Source organism: Gobius niger, assembly GCF_951799975.1.
Source record: "Gobius niger genome assembly, chromosome: 22".
Classification (NCBI taxonomy): Eukaryota; Metazoa; Chordata; class Actinopteri; order Gobiiformes; family Gobiidae; genus Gobius; species Gobius niger.
Genome location: NC_136873.1, coordinates 17,227,939 through 17,248,875, shown reverse-complemented (window position 1 = coordinate 17,248,875; position 20,937 = coordinate 17,227,939). Strand labels below are relative to the sequence as shown.

The 20,937-nt window shown below is 41.7% G+C and overlaps 1 protein-coding gene across 5 annotated transcripts in view; it reads right to left on the bottom strand.

Moving 5' to 3' along the window:
- LOC306981356 (homer protein homolog 3-like) overlaps nucleotides 1-20,937 on the bottom strand; it is a 112,158-nt gene that overhangs the window by 35,701 nt on the left and 55,520 nt on the right. For 4 of the 5 annotated variants that reach the window (XM_079580951.1, XM_079580949.1, XM_079580952.1 and 1 more), the window contains 2 exons: nucleotides 20,376-20,483; nucleotides 6,770-6,778 (listed from right to left, as the gene is read on the bottom strand). In XM_079580951.1, the coding sequence (XP_079437077.1) occupies nucleotides 6,770-6,778; nucleotides 20,376-20,483 (117 nt within the window). The remainder of the gene's footprint in view (nucleotides 1-6,769; nucleotides 6,779-20,375; nucleotides 20,484-20,937) is intronic. The other variant, XM_079580950.1, reaches the window with a different exon arrangement.

Here is a 20,937-nt window from a genome sequence, read left to right as displayed (position 1 = left end):
GAGGCGGGGGTTAAGAGATCGCAGGACGTGTCTGAGTGGGACCTGGAGCAGTGCTCCTGCTCAGAAATGGAAAGTGTTCAATGTGTCATTCCAACTGCTGCCTGCAGAGGGAGCCCTGGCCCATGTGTCTCAGTCTAATCCCTGCATACACATGATCTCAAACAACAGAACACGTTAAATATTGGTGCTAACAAGCACATTTTACAGCTACTCTAGTGACCAAACCCAGGTCTAGCTCTGGAGGGGTCTAGACCTTGAAACCAGTGGTGGGGACAAGCCCCCAAACTTCAGATGCATTAGTTATGAGTGGTGGTAATTAAAGTATAAAAGAACATGAAGAGTCTGCTCATTCTGCTTTGTGAGTGTCACGTTGTCATCAGAGAGTTGTTCCACAGAAGTGCCTTTGTTTTCAGGAGTGTGTCGCACACCACAGCAGGAGCCGTCAGCTGTGACCACGGCACTATGGGATTAGTGTGAGACACCACAGTGAGCTCACTGGAACAACCAGCTGAACTTAAAAGGAGTTTTAATAGATTGTGTAGAATTAAAGCAGTACTAAGTAACTCTTCCCCCTAGAGGCCATAAGCGCAGCTGCAGGTGTAGTAGCAAGTTACGATTTTTTAACTTATTAATTGTCTTGGAGAGTAAATACGACGCTGACAGGAAAGGCGAAGGGAGAGAGGCTTACTGTGCATCCAATTATACAATGGAAATAGGGCTGTGCAATTAATCGAAATTCGATTACGATTTCGATTACAACAGTAAACGATTACAAAATTAGCATAATCGCCAAAAATCGATTATAATATTATTTTTTTTTTCACTTTTTAATTTTTGGATTTTTGTCACTTTTTTGATGGATTTTTGTCTTTTTCTGCTGGATTTTTGTAATTTTTTTGATGGATTTTTGTCTTTTTTTTGATGGATTTTTGTCTTTTTTGCTGGATTTTTGTAATTTTTTTGATGGATTTTTTTAATAATCGTGATTTCAATTATGACAAAAATAATCGTGATTATTATTTTTTAAATAATCGAACAGCCCTAAATGGAAATATTTTTTTTCACTCAAACTTTGCTGTAAATACTGTTTAAAGTGACGTTAGCCTGCAGTTAGCTTTGCCCGTTAGCATGTTAGCGTCTTTTTCGTGATTCCATTAGTGTGTATTGCTTTCTCCGGACCGGTGGCAGTCAAGTTGCAAACATGGTTTTCTGTCCAGAGACACCAGGGGGAGATGAAAGACCCTCCAATCATCCCATAAACACTTGTATCACCCCCACAGGGACTACGGGAAGGATTTATTAAGGTAAACACATTACTTAGTACTGCTTTAAGCTCCTGGGCCTGCAATTTGACGTAACGTTTTCCTTTGCTGATCTCAGCATCTTATCCCCGGGCTGTCACTTCGACCAATCAAAGAGTTTTCCTCTGAACTGGCCTGTCAGGAGGGGAGGGGGAGGAGCTTGATCGTTTACTTTCCAAATCTCTGGTTGTTGTCTGCTGTGTCCTCTGGCCCGGTGAAAACTTGCCGTGACAAAATGTACTTTTCCATCCGTCGTCCCCCATGTGCACTCTCAAACCCACTGGCCTATTGTACATGTTTTTGGCGGTAGGGGAAGCCGGAGGAAACCTACGCAGACACGGGGAGAACATGCGAACTCGAGTTAAATGTAGCTCCAGCCGCGCTCTTCCCGTGTCCCATCTGGGCTCCCGTAGACAGCTCGTACTCCAGATGTCGTCCTAGCGTCGCGCGCCGCTCGGAGCCGATGCTAAATGACTCGTGTTTTCCGCTCGGCGTGCTGCTCTCGGGGCGCGCTGGAAGTGCACGGGCTGAGGTCCGGCTAACGAGGCGCACGGATCCTAATGTCGGTCACTGGCGCGTCACAAATGTGCAAACAGAAAGGCAGCTTCATTTGATCATATCATGGCATTTTCATTTACTTTTATGTTGAAAAAGTTGATATTTAGCCTATTTGACCTTGTAGTGACCCATGTGGCTGCATGAGGGTCAGCATGGCGCCTTTACTGTCACATGACATCACAGTGGCGTCTGAAATGCTCCAGGATCAATTGTTTTGTAGGTTTTCATATTTTTCATATTTATATAATCCGCCGTTTTTATATCACTTTTTTTTTTATCTCAATTTTGTCTCTTTTGATGTTCTTTTTGTTGCTTCTTTATAACTGCTTTGATGCATTTTGTTGCCGTTTTATTTTTAGCTTTTTACTTGTAGCTTTTTTTGGTTTTTGGATAAACATGTTTTTGGATTTGGGTTTTGCCGAAGTGTAGAAAATGTGCTCAGTTCAGGTGGGGGTTAAACTAGCGCATGAACGCAGAAAGCATGTTGATGAACTAATGTGCTGTTCATATCAAATCTGGAAGTGCTGGTCAGAGGACGAGGAGAGTGACCGCTTTGGGAAAAGTCATGTTCACAATGACTCCTCTGCCCTTTGTGGAGGCCTGTCAACCATCCAACAATTCAAATACTTATTTTCAACAGTCTATTTATCAACCTTAATTCATTTGTTGAAATACTTAATTACTTTTGATGAAACTGTCTAAAACGTTTGGAGTTTTCGTCGACTAAAACTAGGGCCACAGGCTGGCGTGTTGGTCACATTTCTGCAGCGTTTGCCCGGCGCTCTTTGACGCTGCCGTTAGAGCGAGACCCATAGATAGATTCGGGGCATGGACAGTGTTTAACTCACAGTGGGTGAAATAGTTTGTGGTTTGTCCTGCGAGCGCTTAACACATTGAGTGCCAACAGAGGCTAGTTTTGATCAAAATCACAGATTTCTAGAAACTGAGATAACGGGGGTTATCTCAGTTTCTTTCTCTCCTCCTCTCTCCTCTCCAGATGGACACTAACGTTATGGGAAGAGGAAAATGCCTGAATATCTCTGTTTCAAGTAAAATTTCAACAACAACATTGTTGATAAAAAAGAGTTGTTGTTAAAAAAGAGTCTTCCCATAAAGAGTATCTCAGGTCTACAACTTTTACAAAGTTCAGCAGCTCGTGTCCTGACGAAGACCAGGAGGCGGGACCACATTACACCGGTTTGAGAATCGCTGCATTGGCCCTGTGTGTTTCAGGATCGATTTTAAAGTTCTTTTAATGGTTTTTAAATGTCTTAATGGTCTTGGTCCTTCTTATCTTTCAGAACTGCTTTTACCTTATGAACCTTCACGGCCCCTTCGCCCTTCCTCAGGGGTCTCCTAGTTATTCCTAAAGTCAACAAAAAGACTCAAGGTGAGGCGTCTTTCCAATATTACGGCCCTCAAGACCCACCTTTTTAGCTTAGCCTTTAACTAACTAATCTATTTATTTAATCCTAATATATAAAATGTATACATATGGGAGGTTGTGCCAGGCACATTGTTTTAAATGTTGTAATCTGTAAAGCACTTTGTGATACCTTTCGGTATGAAAAGCGCTTTATAAATAAAGTTTGATTGATTGATTGACACGTTTTTTTAATTTTTTTACGGCGTGTGCATTTAAACAGCCTGGTTCTGGGTTGAAGACTTTAACAGGATGTTTCTCAGCCGTCCTTGGACCTATTTTGACCATTTAAAAACCCAGAGAAGCGTTAAAATCTCAACTGTTCCGATTTGTACATGGGAAGCCGCTCTGCTTTGTCAAACGTGCTCCAGAGAGAGAGTTTTTAGGTTTTTGGCACTCAATGTGTTAATAAGATGTAACCAGGCTTTCACCAGTAGCATAAAAACCCTTGTTTATGCTACTTCATCTTAAGTAACGCTGTTGGTGCACAAGGCAGAAGATCGGGATCTAAAAGAGTTCTACTGCGCACGCCACCATCTATGTTCTCCCCTTGTCATGTTTCGACGCTTGTGTCTCCACTACACGACTGCAGATGTGCACGCTGTACAGAACATTGACTGGCAGAGGGATGGGTCAAACGCAGAGAACAAAAGTGTCTACACATGAGGTCAAAAATAAGAGTGAAGCCACATGTAAAGCTGCTCCTCTGGACCCCTGGAGTCCATCAGAGGAGCATGATTCTCCTGCTGGGCACAGGGGTCTGGGGTAAGGTTCATCCAGAGGTCAGGGCTGCATTAACTGGTAAAAACATTTCCTCTGTTTCTCCAGAAAAGCCCAGTCCGCTCTCGAGATCAAATGAGCTCATTAATTCACATGACCGAAGTCTTACACAGATGTTTTTATCACAATAACATGAAAACATTGAAATATGCATGCTCTCTTTGTAAGGCAGGCACATGTCCTTTGATACTAAAACGCTCTGATGTAAGTTTGATGAAACCAAGGATGAATTATTGAACATTAGGGTTTGCATGTGTAAAGGGAGCTACATGGAAACCACATGATAGGCTCTGAGGGGGAAAAATATGTATAAAATGGGCACTTTTAGACCCAGGTATCAATGTATGGTTTTATATTGTCGATATATTAGCTACAAAGGTTTTTCACATCTAAAACTCAGGCAGGGAATTAGATATTTAAAGATCCCTTAATGCAAATCTACAAGAAGCAGGAAAAGGCATTTTAAAGAGTTGTCAGAATAGATTTGATCATTCTCAGTAAAGGAGCTTGGCGTCCTAATACTCTTTCTCCCTCCCTTTTCAGCCAAATAGAAGTGCTCTCTTTTAGGCCTGTGCAATTAATCGGAATTCGATTACGATTTCGATTACAACAGTAAACGATTACAAAATGAGCATTATCGCAAAAATCGATTATATATTTTTTTTCTTTTTTTTTTACCAATTTTTTATTTTTTTTAATTTATTTTTTAAACATTTTTTTCTTCAAATCTTTAATTTTTGGATTTTTGTCACTATTTTTGCTGGATTTTTGTCATTTTTTTGTTGGATTTTTGTCTTTTTTCTGCTGGATTTTTGTCATTTTTCTGCTGGATTTTTGTCATTTTTTAATGGATTTTTGTCACTTCTTTGATGATTTTTGTCTTTTTTTTTTTTGATGGATTTTTGTCATTTTTTTGATGGATTTTTGTCACTTTTTTGCTGGATTTTTGTCTTTTTTTGCTGGATTTTTGTCATTTTTTTAATGGATTTTTGTCACTTTTTTGCTGGATTTTTGTCATTTTTTTGATGGATTTTTGTCTTTTTTTGATGGATTTTTGTCATTTTTTAATGGATTTTTGTCACTTTTTTGATGGATTTTTTTAAAGGCAACAAATAATCGTTTGAATAATCGTGATTTCAATTATGACAAAAATAATCGTGATTATTATTTTTTCAATAATCGAGCAGCCCTCTCTGAATCGTAAGTTTTATAAACATCCACCTCATATTTGTGTCTGAAACCAGCTGTAAAGCTGTGACAATTCGACGCGGCTTCATACAAGGACATGTGTGTGCAGTGACGATGAGCGCCGCCTCAATAACATGATGATCCTGTGCCCAAACTGACTGAGGCGCAAGGCAGGAAAGAACAGACCTCAGACCTTGTGTGGCTAGATTACCGTAGCAGCGCAAGCCTCAATATCGATGCAACAAGGGTTCATGTAGCGCTTGTTCACACTCCCCGTGGTATTACCGTAAATGCTCTAATATAGGCCGGGGCCTTTATTTACTCAAGGGCATCTAGGACCAGGCCTGTATTGGAACCAGGCCACAAATAGAGACAGGCCTTTATTTCTAATTGAGCAAAACGGACGACCAGGAAAATGAAGAAAAACGACATTTGTGTCCATTTGCACCTAAAATATTAGGTTAATTTATAAACATTTCAAACCATCTCCCAGCGGCTGGAACATTGACGCCTTTTATTTTGTCGGGACAACAGGAAGTGTTTCGTTGCTGTTAGCGGAGCTTTGACATCAATGTGACTGCAGGTTTCTGTTTCGTTTTTACCGCGGACCGGATTATTTGTTGTTATCTTGTGTAAAGGCGAGTTTAGACGGAGCGTTTGGGTTTGTGATCGATCATGAGACTGACCCGAGAGAAGACGAGACGCTCGCGCTGATGGGAGGAGTTATTTTGAGGCCTGGGACTGACCTGCACACGGAGCAGCTGGACGTGCTTTGAAGACGCGATGGAGACTTTATTAAAACCCTGGAGGATCACACAACATTTGTTGCTTTCCCTGTTTCTACAAATAGTCACAGGAGGTTTGAAAAGTGGCTAAATCTGTGTCAAAGTTACGCTCGGATCAGCTCCTCCACAGCGTCCCCCTCGGCCCGGGTTCCCGTTTGTTTACTTCCTGCACGTGAGTTTTCTTTTACACCAGTGTGAGACAAATTCCTAACATGGGGAATATTTCTACCGCTACAGTTTAGAGACCGGCTTTAATTTGCCTCCGCCAGCCGCAAACCCGGCCTCTGTTAGAGACCCGGCCGCTAATGGAATACAGGCCAGTATTAGAGAATTTACGGTATTTAATTTGTCGGGGTGTTTGTAGGGGAGGAAGAAGGATTTTTTGCAGTATATGTAAATATTGTATAACATTGTAATATTGTATGTTGGGCTTGTACATTAGCCATTGCCAGGGAGAGCGGATGGAAATTAGCCTCATTTTCAATATTCAATTTTTCATATTATATATTTAAACCTAATGACTTCACAGGCAACAGCTCCAAACTCCACACACTCAGTACTGCGTTTACCAACAACCATCAAGACGAATTAGAACTCCCCGATGCTCCAGCAGAATGCATGTGTGGGCTCGGAATGGAAAGACCCTTTATCTCCACATAATTCATCCATTACCCACAGAAAAACAACAACGGATCAATGGATTTGTGTCATAGTGATTAGAAGGTAGTACTCACATGGGACAGCTGCAGCAGGACGTCCAGGACACACAGGACACATGGGCACAAAGAGAAAAGAAAAAGGAGTGTTAGGATTTCAAGGGGACATACTACTCAACATGGACTTCTGTGGCTGTTTAAGCTGGTTCTGTTTGGACTCTGAGTGCTTTTATGGGTGATTCACACGTATGTCTTTGTGTGCTCCGTCTCGGGAAATGTCCGTTTGCACCTGGGTTTCTGGATTATTGGATTATTCAAATGACCCCAGGAGGAAAATGTTTCATCAGATGTCAAGGAGAAGCTCTATTTTGAAGTTTTCAAGCAAAGGCACAAGGCAAGATAAGTCGGAGTTTGTCTGTGGGGACGATTCTTTTGCAAAAATGCTCTTAAAGGGATTATGCGGAGTTTAAAAATGTTAAAATTAAGTATTTCCCCCCCCCTACATGTTCCAACACTGTCCTAATGTGTAGAATGAGCTCAGACCTGGTCACCACAACTGCCTCTAAAATCCTCAGAAAGGTGTTAATTCGGCTCTGAAGTGCCGTCATGCACCAGCTTTATATAGAAGCTGCAGTTACACTTATGACCTGAGGTGGCAGTAGTGAGTATAAAATGGCAAACTTGCATCTAGCCCAGGCGTCTCAGGCATGCGGCCCGGGGTCCAAATGCAGCCCGCGAGGTATTTTTTTGTGGCCCGCGAGAAGATTTGTTATTTATATTATATGCGGCCCGCCGGTAAATTGCATTGAACACATTAGAACTACATTTCCCATGAGGCAACGCGCGGTAGCGCCATTGCCGCGCTTCACTCCAAGGACTAGCATAGCGGACGTGAGAATGACAACATCAGACAGAGGAGAGAGATGCCGCGCTTCTGCAAACGACTCATCAACTTTTTTCAACAAAGACACTAAAGACTAAAAGCAGCGACTGAGAGAGAGGAGCTTCTGAAACAGGTGGAGACGTCAGAACGAGGGAGAAACTTTAGTTGTTCCATTAACATGTGCAAGAAAAGTTATTACAGCAGAATGACAAAAAGCACCTTTACCATCTTTACCTTTATGACTTTGCAAAGTGAACACTTTGTAATTAGTGTTTAAAAGCGTCACAACAGTAAAGTGAGGAGCCTTTTCTCTCCATCTCTCTCTCAGAGCAACAGTGTGTTCTCACAAGAAGCACATTTAAGCTTTATTAAGGACACATGTGCGACCACATGATCCACAGTTAAATTAAAAATAGAGAATATGGAAATGTATAAAAAAATACTGCAAATAATTACAGCAACATCCATCCATCCATCCATATCCATCCATCTTCTCCACATTGGTGTGTCCTGAGATCAGCCCAGTCAGTATAATGGCATTTACACATTCATTATATTTATTTGACAGGGTAATTGTAAAAAAAAACACAGTACTAAACAAGTTTGTCGCTGATTTTCAACTCCAGTCCTTGGTTGGGCCTTTCTACTCTACATTAAAATGACATCTGTTGTACATTTTTCTGAGATGTTTGACCCGCTTTTAGTCATGGACTGTCTCAATGTGGACGATCTCATTCACTGTTTTAACAATCACTGTGTAACAATTTTGGATCAGGTGGCTCCTGTTAAATCTAACTTGTCACAGAAAAAAGCGTGTCCTTGGACAAATGAAAATATCTTAGGACTCAAGAGACTGTGTCGTAAGACTGAACGCCTGTGGAAATCCACTAAACTTGAGGTGCACAGACTCTATCTCAGGGATCTTGTGTCATCATACAATGTGATGGTTGACAATGCCAGATCTGATTATATCCGTCAGCTGGTATCATTGAATAAGAAAAATCCCAAAGTGTTGTTTGACACAATAAATTCTTTGGTTTGTCCTGCTGCTCCAGCTACCCCTGTCTTTTGTGAAGCTGACAGTAATGCCTTTTTGAGATTTTTCACTAACAAAATTAAGTTGATTAAGGATAAAATCCCGCCCCTCCTGTGTGGTACCCCTGCTGAGTTTGAGCCTGTGTCCAGCATGTGGTCCTCATTTAAGACTGTGACGTTTGCTGATGTTTCGGCACTGGTGTCCAAGATGAAGCCGTCCTCTTGTTCTTCTGACGCTCTTCCTTGCAGGCTCTTTCAAAAAGTGTTTGAGGTAATTGGCCCTTGTGTTACCAAAATGGTTAATGTGTCTTTGTCAACTGGCGTGTTTCCTAGTGCCTTTAAACATGCCATAGTGGAGCCACTACTAAAAAGAGCAGGTTTAGATCCGACGGATCTTAATAGTTTTAGGCCTATCTCAAAACTCCCGTTCCTGTCCAAGATCCTTGAGAAGGTGGTCTGTGAACAGCTTACATTCTTCCTGGATCAAAACAACATCCACGAGCCATTTCAGTCAGGCTTCCGTAAACAACACTCTACGGAAACGGCCTTACTGAAAGTGTCCAGCGACATTATGATGTCTGCTGACTCTGGAAAACACACTGTTCTAGTTCTCTTGGATCTGTCCTCAGCCTTCGACACAGTTGACCATCAGGTTCTCCTGAAAAGACTGAGGGATCAAGTAGGTCTGTCGGGGTCAGTTCTACAGTGGTTCTCCTCATATTTATCGGGGCGTAGCTTTAGTGTTACAGCTAACCAAAAAATGTCTGAGTCTGTGGGTTTGTTGTGTGGAGTGCCTCAAGGGTCCGTTTTAGGTCCCGTCTTATTTTTGTTGTACTTGATCCCTTTGGGAAAGATCATCAAAAGGTTCAGTGATGTTTCTTTCCACCTATTTGCTGACGATATCCAGCTTTACTGTTCCTTTAAACCGTCCGAAATCCAGAAGTTGAACTCTCTGCTCCATTGTCTAGTGGAAATAAAACAGTGGCTCAGCGAAAACTCTTTGCAGCTAAATGCAGACAAAACGGAAACCCTGGTAATCGCACCTGATGATTCAATTCCAGGGATTAAACAGTTCCTGGGTGACTTAGGCCAGTCTGCGAAACCAAGCCTTCGTAACTTGGGAGTTATTTTTGACAAAGACATGTCATTAGTGCAGCACTGTAAGCAGCTAACCAGGAACTGCTTCTTTCAACTAAGGAACATTTCTAAACTTAGGAATATGGTCTCACGTAATGATTTGGAGCTGATCATCCATGCATTTGTGTCTTCACGTTTAGATTATTGTAACGGTTTGTTTTCATGTCTTAACAAGAAGGAGCTCTCTCGACTGCAATTAGTGCAAAACTCTGCAGCGAGAATTCTGACCCGCACAAACAGGAGGACCCACATATCCCCTATTTTAAAACAGCTTCATTGGCTGCCAGTGTCTTTTAGGATCGAGTTTAAAGTTCTGGTTCTAGCCTTCAGAGCCATGCATGGTCAGGCTCCTTCCTATATCAGTGCTCTGGTTCAGCCTTACACCCCTGCGCGGGCTCTGAGGTCTGTGGATCAGAACCTGCTAAAGGTTCCACGTACAAGTTTTCGTACCAGAGGTGACCGATCCTTCCAGGCTGTTGCTCCCAGGCTCTGGAATGGTCTTCCGCCCTCTTTGCGCTGTATTGACTCTGTTGTTTCTTTCAAATGCAAACTTAAGACACATTTATTTGTCCAAGCTTTTAATTAGCTACTTTTGGGCTGCTGTGATTTCTGTGTTGTTTTGACCCCTTTTTTATATTGTATGTAACTTCTGTTTTTAACTGTGTTGTGAAGCACTTTGTGGCCTTTGCCTGTGAAAGGTGCTATATAAATAAAGATTACTTACTTACTTACTTACATTTTGCATTTCTTTCTAAATAGGCACAGACACAGACTGGACCTGACTCCTGACTCACTGATGCCCTGAACCAAAATGAGATTTATTACAAAAACACTAAGTGTCTGAGTCTTGGCTTAAAAATGTGCAGATAGGTAATGTACCGTTTATTTGAAGATATATTATAGCAAACAACAAAAAGTTGCTAAATCATAATTGGCTTAAAAAAAAGGCTAAATCTGATGCGGCCCCCGACCGACACTGAGTTTGCATTTTTGGCCCCCGCTCCAAATGAGTTTGAGACCCCTGATCTAGCCCCTTTAAAAGTGTGGATGAAAAAATGCTTCCCGATTCTTTGACAGTGGAACAGTTTCTCCACCTTCTTCCGACACTTTACACAAACCTTGTCCTGCGTTCATCCCTCCTGCCTCCCTCAGAAACTCAGAGATGCCCTCTCTCCCACATCGCCCCCCCCCCTCCCCAGCCTGAGCAGCGAGCAAATAAACAGCCACTGCGCATCACGGGTTTGCAGCGTCCCGCCTGTGGGGAGATTCCCCCGGTTTGCTCATGTCACGATAAGGTCCTGTTTAAAACATAATCCAGCGCATTCTTAGTCGTGCTCGGAAGTTTATTGAATCGTACAATTCCTCTGACCGGAATGCCTGGCATCTGCCCGGGCATCCACCGCAGGCTACCTCCAGAGTAAACACAGACAGCACACTCTCCACCACAGGGACCTGCTCTGGAGATAAATATATGCAAAGCTCCACTACTGTTTGAAGAGACTGGATCACTATAGTTTCTGCTCAATAATATATGCATGCAGAGAACAGAGGCGCATCTATGGAATTCAAATATACAGTCCCTGTGTCCAGCAAGAACAAATGGGAGTGAGGCAAAAAGAAACTATTTTTGCAGCCGAGTTTAGGACCACATTAACCTCTTAACTCCTGCCTGAACCGAGCACATTTTCTCCAGTTTTGCTACACCCAAAAGCTTCTTGAAAAAAGTGTCAAAACAGCCACAAAAACGAGGAAGAAAACACGACACAAAAACAACTAAAAAAAGCCAAAAGTGCGACAAAAATTTGACCAAAAAAACCCAACAAAATAGTAGCAAAAGAGCTACAAAAATATGCCAGAAAAGCGACAAAAAGTGACAAAAGAGAAACAAAAAGGGGGCGAAAAAACATGACAAAAAAGCTTCTAAAATGTGACAAACCGCGGCAACAAAAAAGTTACAATCAGTTTTCTTTCAAATGGTGCTCTCCAGTTGAGAAGCCTTTCAGATTTGGGTAACTGGAGACAAAGGGCTTGGTTCAGGGGGGGGCAAGAGGTTAAAACAAAAGACCAAATCTGTGCTATGTGGATTCAGTGTCATTTTCTGTCCTAACTTTGTCCTGATGCAAAGGAAAAAAACAGCACTGGGCCGGAGGATCTGATTGGCTGTCCGTCATGCCCATCCAAATGCACTGTGGCTATATCCACACAAAGACAAAATGTTTTCAGAAAGTTCCTTTGTAAGCACGAAGCAGCTCAGTAAATGTGTGGGTCGACTCAGGTCTGTGCATTTGATTCTACTATGCAAATAAGATGTTATATTAAAACGAATGGTAACTATGACAAAAGCCTAGTTTTAAAACAAAATCAACAATTATAGCAATTTAGTGCAAAAAAAAAACACCTGTATCTACAGCACCTACAGTGACTTTACCTCATTTGTTCACTCAAAGAAAATGACACCTTAGATTATTTTTGACACATCAGTTCAGCATCAATTCTTTCATAAGTCCGTTTTTAACATATACTGTTGTTGACGTCAACAACCTTTGCAATAAAAGTTGGAAAACTATGAAAGTTGCTGCTACAACGCTCTGTGATTGATAAATACCAAGACACCACAACAGTGTTTCCTTAACTTTGTGAAAGGAGTGAAACAGCGCCCCCAATTTGAAGCTGGTGGTCAAAAAGTGTCCTGCATCCATATTTACCATTGAGAATGACTGGAAGAGAGTTGGTATTAACCACACGCAGCGCAAAAGTAGGTCACCCTCTGGCCCACGGGCCCCACTTTGGGCACCCCTGCTCTAGAGGCTTCATCAGCAACTACCTCTCATATTGTGATTAACTAGACCATTTAAATTTAAAACCAGGCCACATCCCCTGCCTTCAAGAGCGAACCGTCGAGCGAGGCTGAAATGGTGCTGCAGTGCGACCCGAAGTGGGACAATTGTGGGGAGTCCCGTGATCACAAAGCCTGCGCTGGTGGAAAAAGTCTGAATGATTTACAGTAACGCAGCTCTGTGACACGGGCCGCTCCCCTAAGTGCACTGTTTACTTATTCAGCCCAGTGTCGGTGCTTTTTACTCCCGCCACAGACGCTGCATGAGACCCCGCGTAAACCTGACTTATTCATGGCACTCCCTCACAACAAGGCGACCGGGGGGAAGACTCTCATATTCACGCTGGAGGCTTTGCTCGTTTTTGTTGCAACGGGGCAGCGTGGTATAAACTACAATGTGAATATTTACAATGAAAATAGGCCTAAAGTTTAGTCTTTGTCTGCACATGTGTATATTTCTCCCCGTCTTTAGCCACTGCTGTCTCCCACAAAAGGAAATGACCATAATTGGATTACAGTGTCATCTCAGCCTTTCGTGCTACACGTGGACACCAAACAAGGGCGGACGGGGACTGAAAAACAGCCCTGGACTCTGGTCAGCCTGGCCCAAATTAGCGTAAATGCGACACTTCCACAAAAACATATGTTGACCTCTGACCCCCTGCCTTAACCGAGAGCATTTTCTCCAGTTCGGCTTTACCCAAATCTAAAAGCTTCTTGACTGTAACGCCTCATTTGAAAGCTAAAATCTAGAAAAGTGATGGTAGCTTTTTGTCACGTTGTCGCTGCATTTTTGTCATGTTTTTGTTGCTTTTTCACTACTTTTTTGTGGCTTTTTTGCTGAGTTTTCGTCACTTTTTTGTCACTTTTTCATTGTGTTTTCGTCTCTTGTTTTTCGGGGGGTTTTTCATGTTATAGTTGTTTTTTCATCGCTTTTTTCATTGCTTTGTCGTCACGTTTTTGTCACATTTTTTGTCACTTTTTTGTTGCTTATTCAGCACATTTTTGTTTTTGGATGATTTTCTTTTCGCCCAGGGTTAATAATACCAGGAGTAGTTCGAAATCCGCGCAGTAATCTTCACTTTACTGCGCAGTAATCTTCACTTTACTGTGTGGATGCCAAATTACTCCTGGCAGGGCTGGACTGGCCATCGGGAGATTCGGGAGTTTTCCCGGTGGGCCGACGTACTTTCGGGCCGGATGGGCCAATCACACCGAAATAAGGCCCATAATACCTTACACCAGCCCACAATTAACGGGAAAAGCCATCAGAATCTCTATCATTACATTTATATAATTACACAACTTCTCCACTAGAGGGATGTGACACCTTCTATACCCTGCTGGTGGCGCTTTCTTGAGTCATGGTTCCCAGATGATCTCGTATAATGAGCGATGGGCCTCTCGGACATAACACTCATACCCCTCACATTGCGAATATAAGAGGAAATAGTTTATTGTAACTCCCTCCAGGACCGACAGAACCTTAGACCGCTATTTTTTATACATTTTAGACAAACGTTGCAAAGAAGTGCATGCTGGGAGTTGTCAGGTGACTCTGTCTTGCCCCTCGTCGTCAGTGCAGTTTGTAAATCTTCTAGTTTCCATTGAAAGGATTTACAATGTTTGGCCTTTTTGGGACTTCTATTTTCACTCCACACTTTTCTAACTCTGTGGTGAGTTTTACCATTTCATCTTCAATCTACAGCGGGATCATTTGGTTGGTTTTGAGAAGTTTATTTGTGTTGCAGTTGCGAGTGGAACTTCATTAACGGAACGCACATTTTAAGATTGTTAAGTAATTTTACAAAAGTTCCTTCAAGTTATAAATGAAAGGATTAAAGTGTTGAGTCTCTGAGGTGTTAGCTTGAATTCGGCAGAAACAACATGCAACTATTGTCCTCGATTTGTAGCTTATACTGTTTTAGTTCAAGCCAAGGGTTTATTGTTTTGCTCATCACCTCGACTATTGCATTGAATATGACTGTTTTTTTTTTGGAGGGCCGGTCTTGACCCAAAAGTCCCGGGCCGATTTTTTCTGCCAGTCCAGCCCTGACTCCTGGTATTATTAAGCCATACAATATAGTCCCCCCTTTTATCCGCTTAGAAAATCCACATTGTTTAATTTTGTGTAATTATACTTTGTAGTGGAACACTTCACATAACCATATTTAAATAGGGAAAACGTGGAAGAGCCACTGAACCATGCGCTAACTCAGGGAGTCAGGGTTACGGTTAGGGACAGCAAATGTGATGTTGTGTTTCACTCACTCAGATCTTACATAGTTTTAGAAACTGGAGGCCTTGGATTTCACATGAGGTGTCACGCCGGCACATAGGCTGTAAACTCTCCAGCCAATATGTTAGATATGCAGAATTGGACAAAGTAACTCTAACCGGATCATTTGGATCGGCTCTGTGACAGGACCATCACCATAACTGCAGTCTGTGTTGTCTACAGAGAGACTTTAAGTTGACTTGAGGAGGTGGAGGAACCATTGTTTATTAGAGGAACTCACACTTTTATAGCTGTTATTACTTTTATTTATGTACTTCTTTATTTGAGAACTGCAGCAGGCAAATCTGTAGCTCAAGTCCCTCCTTCTTCTTCCTTCTCAGTCTTTATGCAAATTCTAAATAAGTGCTTTGTTATATAAATATATACACTCTCTCTGTCTCCATGACTCTCTGTTTGGACCTCGTCTCCGCTCACAGCTCCCTCCTCTGTTTTCCTCTGCCCGGACTCTCTCCTCTGTCTCTCTTCGTCATCGCTTCACTAAATAAGTAAACAGCCCAGAGTGTCAGTGTTACGGCTCGGGTCACGCTGACGGGTTTGGCGTCGGGGAAACCGAGCTGTGGATATATCTCTGTCCGTGCAAACTCACCACTGTTCAAACACAACTGAAGGAGGACGCAAAGTCGGGGACACTAGGCCTTTAACAGACCGAGCCGTGTGTTCGTCTCTCTCTCTGTGCAGTTTTTTATTCTGCACTTTCATCTAGGGCTGCTCGATTATTGAAAAAATAATAATCACGATTATTTTTGTCATAATTGAAATCACGATTATTCAAAAACGATTATTTGTTGCCTTTAAAAAAATCCAGCAAAAAAGTGACAAAAATCCAGCAAAAAAGTGACAAAAATCCAGCAAAAAAAGACAAAAATCCAGCAAAAATAGTGACAAAAATCCATTTAAAAAAAAGACAAAAATCCAGCAGAAAAAAAGACAAACATCCATCAAAAAAATTACAAAAATCCAGCAGAAAAAAGACAAAAATCCATCAAAAAAAAAGACAAACATCCATCAAAAAAATTACAAAAATCCAGCAGAAAAAAGACAAAAATCCAGCCAAAAAAGTGTCAAAAATCCATCAAAAAAAATTACAAAAATCCAGCAGAAAAAAGACAAAAATCCAGCAAAAATAGTGACAAAAATCCATCAAAAAAATTACAAAAATCCAGCAGAAAAAAGACAAAAATCCAGCAGAAAAAAGACAAAAATCCATCAAAAAAGTGACAAAAATTCAAAAATTAAAAATTAGAAAAAAAAATGTGAAATTAAAAAAAAAAAAAAAGCATAAAAAAAAAAAAAATTATAATCGATTTTTTTTGCGATTATGCTATTTTTGTAACCGTCTACTGTTGTAATCAAAATCGTAATCAAATTTCGATTAATTGCACAGCCCTACTTTCATCACTACATTATGTTACAGTGAACTTTAATACCAGTTGTTCACTTTTAAACAATTGTGTGTCTGGAGAAACACAGGATGATTGCCTAGTTTTAACATTTCAAGGCGGAAACAACTCACTTTTAGTACCCCACATGACTGCAGAGGCTAGCTTATGAGCTAAAGACACTTGAGACCTACAGATTTCTTCTTCTGAGACACTGAAGAGGCACCGAGAGCCCCCGAAACTGCAGCAGAGTGGAGGAGTTACAAGAGGCGCTACAGGAAACAGCAAGAGGATAAACCAGGAGATGGTGAAAGACTGCTGTGGAGCTGCAGGAGGAGGAGGTGGAGGAGCTGACCAGTGCAGGACACCACGCTCTGAAACAGGGACAAACCCAAGAGGCGCTGCACCGTTTCAGAGGAGCCTGAAGGCAGCACTCCGGTTCCCCTAACCTCCAGGACTAATTGTACAAGGACAAATAAAGCACTTACTTACATGGCCTAATTAAAAACTAGGACATGGAAAGAGGCAAGTTGGTAATTGTATGCTCACTACTGCCACCTCAGGTCTTACGCGCAACTGCAGGTTCTATTTTAAAGGGATATTTCAGGATGTTTGACAAAGGGCCTCATTTCCTAGTATAACACCAGACTAACCATATAAATGTCTGTGTCGATAGAATAATTTTAACCATTAAAATACCTTATATTTGAGCAGCATCAGCTTCGTGGTTGTATAAGCAATGCGGTGGCGGAGTGATCTGCTAGAAAATAGTCCCTCAAAATGCGATCATTCATGTGATGCAGGTTTATATTCCAAAAATTATTCTATGGACACAGACATTTATATGGTTAGTCTGGTGTTATGAGTGACTTGCCTCGGGTGCTCTGTGGAGCGGGTCACACTGTTTTTAATGCAACGAACATCATTTTAAATGTCGGTGTGACATTTAAAGATCCCATTCACATTCATTGCAAAGGTAACTATGTAATACAGTTGTAATCAAGCTTATTTATGCAGTAGCACAACGATAACAATGCATGTATATATGTGCATACAGGTGTGTGTATGGGATATAGGGATGTGTATTTCTTATGCATATTTTTATGTATATGAAAATAATGAAGATAAAATAAATAAATACATAACAATAATAATAAAAACAAAGTAGAAAATATATATACATATATATAGAAAAATTATAATGAAATATAATATAATATACTACAAATATATATGATTATAAAAATGATGTTGGCTGTTAAAATTATGCAAATTATAATTATTGCAATAATGACCAATATTAAATACAAACACATAATAGTAAATAAATTAACACTAGTGAGAACAACTGTAATGTAATAATTGTGTGCTGCATCCCCTAAGCTCCCCCCTTCCTCCCCTTCTCCCTCTTTTCTTTGGTTTGTTTTGTTTTTCTGTAATGCGTATGTATTTTTCATTTGTTTAAAGTAATTCAAATATATAAAGCAAAAAAAAATGCAGTGTAGCTGATACCATAGACGTGCACTAGCCTTGCATTAGCCTAGCGCCACGAAACTCTTCAAATATAAGAACTGTATGAATAGGGTCTGAAGTGTAGGTCCATTGAAAACATCATAAACATCTTTCAGTGTCTCATCTAATCAGAAAGCAGAATCAGCGCTTAGAGCCTCCAAACATTCACTTTAAGTTTATTCCATCAACTGTCCAACCACTATTATGTTACAGCCTCTTTCCAACATGGGTTCAATTCATTTGTATTGTTCGTCCTGCACACGTTACACACAATCCTTCATAAACAAACAAAAACAAAGTGATCAGAGTGTTTTTTTAGAACGTTTTGCAAATGTATTCAAAATAAAAGTCACTCACTTCTACGCAGCACGACGACACAATCCCGATCTCCACAGGGCAGCTCCCATTCTACATTCCACTCGCGCTATCCTCATGGCCCTGCTCTCCGCTGCCCCCTGAACACCCCGGGCTCTCCTCTCCCCTCTGTCCATTCCTTATGCATGAAATCTCTTAATAGACTTAACCAACGGCGAAGGGGGAATAATGGCCGTGCAGATGTGACCGGGCTAATCCCTCATGGCCTCACGTATGGATGAAAATAGAAACAATAGCTACGTTAGCCCAGTCGGGATGTGACGGCGCGTCCATCGGAGCGCCCCGGGGCAGAGGCACTAGTGCAGTCCCCATAGTAACATCTCAAACTCCATTTCAACACTGGAAATAATACTTGATGCTTAAAACCGATTTCAATACCACAGTAAACAGAAATACACTATATTTGCCCAGTGTTATCTACATTACAGAACACTCAATATATGACTTTAGATTGACCATGTTCTTGTGAAATGGTCAGATACCGTAAATGCTCTAAATACAGGCCCGGGCCTTTATTTACTCAAGGGCATCTAGGACCAGGCCTTTATTGGAACCAGGCCACAATTAGAGACAGGCCTTTATTTCTATTTGAGCAAACTCTACCAGGAAAATGAAGAAAAACGATATTTGTGTCCATTTGCACCTAAAATATTAATTTCATTTATTAAGTCGGGACAACAGGAAGTGTTTCGTTGCTGTTAGCGGAACATTGACATCAATGTCACTGCAGGTTTCTGTTTCGTTTTTACCGCGGACCGGATTATTTGTTGTTATCTCGTGTAAAAGTTGAGTTTAGACGGAGCGTTTGTGTTTGTGATCGCTCATGAGACTGACCCGAGAGAAGACGAGACGCTCGCGCTGATGGGAGGAGTTATTTTGAGGCGTGGGACTGACCTGCACACGGAGCAGCTGGACGTGCTTTGAAGACGCGATGGTGACTTTATTAAAACCCTGGAGGGTCACACAACATTTGTTGCTTTCCCTGTTTCCACATATAGTCACTGGAGGTTTGATAAGTGGCTAAATCTGTGTCAAAGTTACGCTCGGATCAGCTCCTCCGCAGCGTCCCCCTCGGCCCGGGTTCCCGTTTGTTTACTTCCTGCACGTGAGTTTTCATTTACACCAGTATGAGACAAATTCCTAACATGGGGAATATTTCCACCGCTATAGTTTCTAATAAAAGCCCCGGCCTGTTTTAGAGACCGGCTTTAATTTGCCTCCGCCAGCCGCGAACCCGGCCTCTGTTAGAGACCCGGCCGCTAATGGAATACAAGCCAGTATTAGAGCATTTACGGTAAATGGTGAATGGTCACATTCATGCAGTGCCTTTCTATCTGCTTTAGGCACTCAAAGCGCTTTACATCAGGGAACCATTCACCCATTCCCTCTCTCATTCACACACCAGTTTACGCAGACACTGGAGACAAGGTGGTGACGTGTCTTGCCCAAGGACACAATGACAGTGTGCGCCTGCGGGATCAATCCCTGTAATAGGTGTGATTCTAATTTGTTCTCTATCATAATGGTTACCTGGTGATTTGACCTACAATTTAAACTATTTACTGACTGGATTTGGCCCATGACCATCATGTTCAAACAATATTGTCGACTCCAGTCGTATTTACGCAACGGAAAAACAGTGCATTTATTCAAACCAAACTATGTTAAAACTGGTCTCTACAATTCCTCCAAATATATCCATGAGACAGGTAGACAGGAAAAATGTAACTATATTACATAAAGATATTTTGTTGAGAGGCTTAAATTGTACAGTTGTACAGTTTCTATAAAAACGCCTGCTCCTGTCGCCTGATCCAGCAGCAGTAATCAGATCGTACATTTCAACAATGAATGCATTTAGTTAAAGAATTTTATTCAGCACATTTAGCTCTAGTTTAAGTTTTGGGCACAGCCAAGGATCCCTTCTGACAGCAGAGCAGGAGGAGGAGGGGTGCGTCCTTGAGCTGTTTCTACAGCTTGACTGTCCACCTGTGGTCATTTGAATGGATTGGACGTGTTTTGGAAAGACACACGCCTCTCTAAGCTGCTCTGAGGTCGACAGAACTTCTTTCGACTTCAGGGCTTGGTTTCTGCTCTGACATGCTCCGTCACCTGTGGGACCTTATAAATAAAGTTTGTGTAGCACTATGTCTCTCCCTTTAAAACATGCCTCAAGGTCAACAGTAAAATACTTTTCTGATAAGTGCAGTGCAGTGGCAGCGTCTGACCTGTGGGGCGGCGAGGTTGAGTGCGGGGTTGGACAGCTCATATCTCTCCTGGGACTTCTCTCGGGCCAAACGGGCAGCATCCTTTAGCTCCCGGAACTGCTCTGCAAACTGGACACAACACACAGACGTTACACTGGGACATTTCTTCTTACAACAGTCAGTCCATCAGCTGGAGGCGGAGACACTCCTGCTCCCAGGAGACACTTTCTGACAGCTATAGATAGGAGCAACATCCAGCAGAGTCCCCGCCTCCTCTGGGTGAAAACAAAAGGAGAATTCATATCAATCATATCCATTTATACCTTTGACTACCTCCACTACCTCCACTACCTCTCCTGGTATGTTGCTGACAGTGTTTCCGAAGCGTACAGCGTTGTATTTGACAGATCATTTCGGCCCGAGAGTTTTATTGTTCAAACCGGCCTACACATAATCTGGACCCGCCTGACACGTCTCCACAGTCAGCTTTGAGTTATGCAAATGAAAAATATATCATTTATGCACTTTTTATACAGTGGTCACTACTGCGTTTCATTCTGTGTTTTTTGCCTCACCTGCCTTT